We start from the raw sequence: 6,000 nt of genomic DNA, 5'->3' as shown, positions 1-6,000 counted from the left end.
GCAGCGGTACCGGCGGAGCACCTGCGGATCGGCTTCCCTTCTCCTCGCTGTGGTGTTTTGTTTTGGTTTGGTAGTGGTGGTTTTTGTTTTTGTTTTTTTTTTTTTTTTTTTAACCCTCCCTCAAATCCAGGGAGACGCTTCTGAAGCGGGGCGGGCGCTGATCTTATGTAAATGGTGCTGCTCCGGGGAGGGCAGTCCCCCTGCCAGCACCGGGCCGGGGGAGCGCCCCCGGGCGCTGCTCGCCCTGCCTAGCGGCCGGGCCCCTCGCTGCCGCTGCAGCCCGTTCTGAGATCCGCACCGGCAGCGGCACCGGCGGGGGCGGGCGGCGAGCGGCAGCCGGTAGCCCGCAGCCCCGTCCCCGGCGGGTTTCGGCGCCTCCGCGGACCGTCTGCGGGGATGATGCGGCGCGTCGGACCCCGCGGCGGGGAGGGCGCGATGTCAGAGAGATAACGCGCCTCCGCCAGCAGCCCGGGGGCGGTCTCGGTGCCAGCCCCCGCCGGGACCTGGCTGCCTGGGAGCCGCTCGCTTCTCGGCGGCCGGACTGGCAGTGGCGGCGGGGCCGGGGAGCGGCGGGGCGAGGCCCGGCGGGGCGGGGGAGCGGCGGCCGGCCGTGCCGGGGCATCCCGCCTGCGGGGGACAAGCGCCCGGGAGGCTGAGGAGCGCAGGCAGCAGAGTCGGGGAGGAGGAGGAGGAGGGCAGCGCCATGACTCATTTGCAGGCAGGTCTCTCCCCGGAGACTCTGGAGAAAGCTCGGCTGGAGCTGAACGAGAACCCCGACACCTTGCACCAGGACATCCAGGAGGTGCGGGACATGGTGATCACCCGGCCGGACATCGGCTTCCTCCGCACCGACGATGCCTTCATCCTGCGGTTCCTGCGGGCCAGGAAGTTTCAGCACTTCGAGGCGTTTCGCCTCCTGGCCCAGTACTTTGAATATCGCCAGCAGAACCTGGACATGTTCAAGAGCTTCAAGGCCACAGACCCGGGCATCAAACAGGCGCTGAAGGATGGCTTCCCTGGCGGGCTGGCCAACCTGGACCACTACGGCAGGAAGATCCTCGTCCTTTTTGCTGCCAACTGGGACCAGAGCAGGTAAATTCAGAGCCACCCGCCCACCTTAACCCCTTCTTTCCCCGGGCAATGCGTGGGAAAAGCTGTGCCAGAGCAGAGGGGGTGGGTGGGCAGCAGGGACACACGAGTCTCTGCCCACAGGGGGCTGGGCAGCAGCCTGGAAGGCAGAGGGAGAAGAGAAAGAAGAAATGTATTTTGTGGCTTAGGGCCTTTTCAACCTTCTCATCCTGTAGGCTCTGAATTTCGGGAGGGAAGTAGGAACTGCTCGGGTGCTCTTCTCAACTGGCTGATACGGGGTTTACACCCTTCTGCATCCCATTAGCCAAAGTGAGCTGGCATGGTAGATGATGTGCTTACCCCCCTGACAAAGGCTGGTTGCGATCTGTGTGCTGGTCTTTCTGCTTCAGCACGCACAGAGCTGCTCAGGTGCCATAGGAGAAAGTGGGGGATGCTGTGTGCAGAGCAGGAGTATCCATCATGGCTTTTGAGCTGAAAAGTTCACCTGTGCAGGAAGCTGAGGCTCCAAATCCTTCCCCTCAGCTAAAGAGAGCTCTTCCTGAGCCACCTGGAAATGCCAGGATGGAAGTTACAGTAACCACTTCTTTTCTCCACTCATGCTGCTCTAAGTGTGAATTGCCTACATGATAAAATCCAAGCACACAAAGCTTTGGTAGCAAATTGAAGGAGGCTAGTGCACTCACCAGAACGATTTCTGATGCTTTTTGGGACGACTGTAACCTGAAGATGACTTAGCAGGCTGACCTAAGAGCTGTCTCCCATCAAGGCCCTTTCTTTTAGCAATTGGCTTGATACTATGTGACACTATTTGGTTATTCTAAATACCTCATTGGATGTCATGCCCAGTCTCTCCTGCAGTCTAAAATTGCACCCCCCAAAATTTATTGATTTTCGGTACATGTAAATGAATAAATCCATTAAGAGTGAACTCTAAGGTCTACTCCTGTGAGCACTGCATGGCTTCCCTAGGCTCCCCACTGAGAGCAGGTTTAGGATCTGAAGCACTTCTTAGTGAGAAAACTTAAAACCTTGCTAGTTGGCTTCATGTGAACCCACACCACCTTTTGTGCAGTCAGCACGAGCTGGGCGCAGTCAGTGCTGAGTGCTCAGTGCGGATATCCCAAGCTCAGCTATTTTGAAACATGGGGAGTGTTTCAATAGCTTTCAGTGTGGATAGAAAGGACAAAATTTGGGGGACTGGCATGCTTAAGCTTGCCCTTTAAGTGTTTGTGTAGTTGTCCTCTCGCATGCTGTGTCAGTAGCCATTGCAGGGAGTGATGCCACAGCTCTCTGTACCAGTCAGTGTTACGACTAGGGATGAGTCTCTGCCCAGAGGGCCGCTGGCCCACCATGGCTTTCCTCCTCTCCAGACAGGGTGGCCGCATCCACACTGCCTACAGGGAGAGTTTGCTGGCCCTTGCTAACCCATGAATCATTCCCAGGGACTGGGAGAAAGCTGTCTGGCACAAATCAAAACTACCCATGACCACACTAACAACTAGAAAGTATGGATGAACACACGCAGAGCTGGGGCCAGCATCCTTTCCTTGCTTCGGTCTTCTGGCAGATGGAGCCAAAGAAGCTGAGTGAGGGCGCAGTGGTGATGAGGCTAAGGACTGTCTGTGTGGGCTTCATTTCCCACATAAGGACCTTCCTTATTTCCCATGTAAGGACCAGGTCAATTTTTTATTTTAAAAACAGCTCTACAAACTCTTAAAAAAATCCCCAAAGAATTAGCAAAGAAAGGGATGTTTAGGCCTTTTATTAAGTCTACCATGAAGAAGTTGCCTTGTTAAAGGTAGCGTGGCTTACTCTATACTGTTATTTCCCATTAACGAAAAAAACCCCAAAGCTTTACGTGACCATTTTCAGCTCATTAGTTCCTAGTCAAAAGAACACCAAGAATTCAAATTCAGAGATAAAGTAGCATTTAAAAAATAATTGCCATGTGAAAAGAGTAGGTTTATTTTCTTCTTAATTTTGGATATGCTGATATTTGAACTACATGAGATCAGCTGACACAACAGTAAATTTGTTGTGATCTTTATCATGAAGTCCTGTTGGTACAATTATTATTATTTATGTTACAATAGCGAAGTGACTGGGGTACACCAGAGTACCTAATGGCCATGTTTGCAATTGGGTGCCTATTGCTCTTCAGCACTGCCTGCCTACGGTACGCCTCTCCTCCAGAGCAAGGGATTTGTTTTCAGATAGACCACTCAGACAAAGGGGAGAGAGCTGAAGCCCAGCTGCGGGGAGTGGCTTGCTCCAAGGCACATGACAAGTCAGTGACAGATCTGGGAATGGAGCTAGGTCACTTTCATTCCTAATTAATTTAGTGTCTTCCATTGTCTGATGTTCAGCAACTGAATCTGGGGAGCACTGTGTATGGAACTTACACTGTAACCGCTACACAATACGTCTCAAGCTTACGCCTTAACTGACTTGAGATATTACAGTACATAAATCAGTGCTCCTCTTGCAGCAACACTGGGAGGATTACTTCTTGAGGTCTGTCTTGTTAGGACCTCTTCGTATGCTTCATAAACTCAGTTAACAGAGCACAGCAAGCCTACAAATTTATCATGTGTGTATGACTTATTATGGCCAGCATGTAACAATTAGAAATAAAAAGTTCCAATTTGTTATTTAAATGAAGAGCAGACATACTATAGATGATTTATATAGCACCGGCAGTCTATGATTTACATAATTCCAATTAGAAAGAAAAGCGTGGGATGCAAAAATTCCTATGGTAAAACAAGCCTGTGTATTAGGTGTTAAATCATTAAATTAAAGCAAGGCCTGAAAACTGTACCAGATGTCCTACCATCTGAACAACTAAACCAGACATGTATTTAAAACAAACAAACAAAAAAAAGGAAAGGTGAAGGATAATGCATTGAGTAGCCCAGCAGCTTTTCAATGGGACCCTGCCTAATTCCCCACCCTGTCTCTACTACGGGGAAAGTGAGGATGGGTGGCATTCCTGCCAGGAGGCTGGATAGCATTTGGAGGGGGGATCAGCCTTCCCTATTAGCTTCCAGATTGTTAATTCATACATTTGGCTTGTAGGTGTATACGTGCATTTGAAGACTCCCTTTTTCTTAATGTGTTCAGCTGGTGAAGGTTTTTTTTCAGTTAATGGTACGATTAACTTCAGCTCTTGGCAGCAAGGGATCTGTTGTCATGCATGTTCTTCTATATGCTTTGAGGCACCTGTACACAAATTCCTTAGGAAAATCAGTCCATTTGGATGCTATTTATTTGAAATCTTTCCCCGTATTAATTATCTCAGTACTTTTCCTAGAAAGTGCAATAGAAAAGCGCAGTAGAAAAGTGCAGTGATACTAGTTCCTGTCTGTGTCACAGTGACCCAGTCAGCTCACGCCATCCTCAGTGAATATGGAAATCCACTGCACTCCTTACCGTTAGCTCTGCTGTTGCATCAGATGAGTTACAGCAAGGCAAAGACAGAGGCCACTGATTTACTTTTAAAACTATGCTTTCGTGTGCAGAAGCGCTAGAAACTTTTCTTTTCCTCCTGTTAAATGAAAATGTAAATTCTGTAGCTATTAGGAGGCTAGTCTGCTCCTCAGCTCACTATTAACCACAGGCGAGTTGGCAGGGTATTTTTCAAGCTCTGATGGAGGCAGTGTGACAAAATAAATAGCAATGCTAGCAATAATAACATGTTAACAATAACAAAATACCTGGTTAATAGAGTCAATTTTTGTTTGGAAGTAATATCTTTCAAATAATTATTATTATCTGATGTAAACACTGTCATTTTTTCTACAGTTTCTCCTGCTGACTGATGCTGTCTCATTGTTTCCTAGCTTTCCCCCAGGTATCCATATCTGCCTATTATCACTTGTATTTAGACCCTGAGTGTTGTGGCTAGGGATCTTTTTGATCAATGCTAATGTAAAGTTTAGAGCAGCTGAATCTTCATCGGTGACTGTGACTGTTAGACATTGGGCTAACATAAGGAGTAATGGATGGTATTAAATCTGAATCTAAAAGCTAATCTGGTAAAATATTTGAAGCAGTTTCTATTTTTCTATGCATTTTTGTAACACTGATGGTGCTTTTTGTTTTTAGAATAAGGGCCCCCAGCGCATGCTGCCACTATTTAAGCAGAGTAACCATAAGAGAAGTTTCAATCCCCGATCTTTTCAGCATTCAAATCTGTACCCAGACTGACAAACCAAGGAGATCTGAGGCATCGTTTCTAGCTACTCCTTTGTGTATCTTGAGGGCTCTTGTTTCAGTGAAATTCTAAAAATATTAAGCCGGAGCAGTAGGTAAGAAATGGGATGATGGCTCAGAGACTTGACCAGCTTTCTCTTTTAAACCACAGTGGCACAAGAGCTCATTTGGCAGAAACCTTTACTTGTCCAAATGGTGATGATCTTAAAATACAGATTGTGCATTCCTTATATGTTTGGGACCTTCAGGAGACATGTGGCTTAAATTCAAGCAAAGAAAACTTACCATTTGTCTTTTCTATTTAACAGTTTGCATCCTGAGAGGCAGACTCACACTGCTCAGTTTTAACTCTCAAAATAACTTGAAATTTCTTTATATTGGGGGGGAGATGACAAATAGCAATAGAGATAGTAGGGCAACTCTGCCAAATCAGATTATCTGTTATTCAGTGCAAATGTGAATTGACTGGGACCAGAATCTGGTTAAACAGATGATATGGTGGATGCCATCCATCATCAAGAACACAAAATATTGAGAACAGCTGACACAGCTGGATTTCACATGAGACATCTGTACCCTGGATTCTCCCTGTCTCTTCTCATTCTGTTGGCCTGGTGGAAATCACAGTGGCCTCTGGGAGTGAAGAGGATGCATAGACCACATAAACAAGAGGTAAAGGTGAAAGATTATAGTGAA

General features: G+C 47.6%; 1 protein-coding gene across 1 annotated transcript in view; it reads left to right on the top strand.

Annotated features, from left to right (window-relative positions):
* The first annotated feature begins 703 nt into the window (after positions 1–703).
* Positions 704–6,000, top strand: part of CLVS2 (clavesin 2) — a 49,950-nt gene continuing 44,653 nt past the window's right edge. Inside the window, exon 1 of the mRNA XM_068412657.1 lies at positions 704–1,092. Within this exon, the coding sequence (XP_068268758.1) occupies positions 704–1,092 (389 nt within the window). The remainder of the gene's footprint in view (positions 1,093–6,000) is intronic.

Source organism: Nyctibius grandis, chromosome 1, assembly GCF_013368605.1.
Source record: "Nyctibius grandis isolate bNycGra1 chromosome 1, bNycGra1.pri, whole genome shotgun sequence".
NCBI lineage: Eukaryota > Metazoa > Chordata > Aves > Nyctibiiformes > Nyctibiidae > Nyctibius > Nyctibius grandis.
Note: the sequence above shows the minus strand (reverse complement) of the source record. Positions and strands in the feature narration are given on the sequence as shown.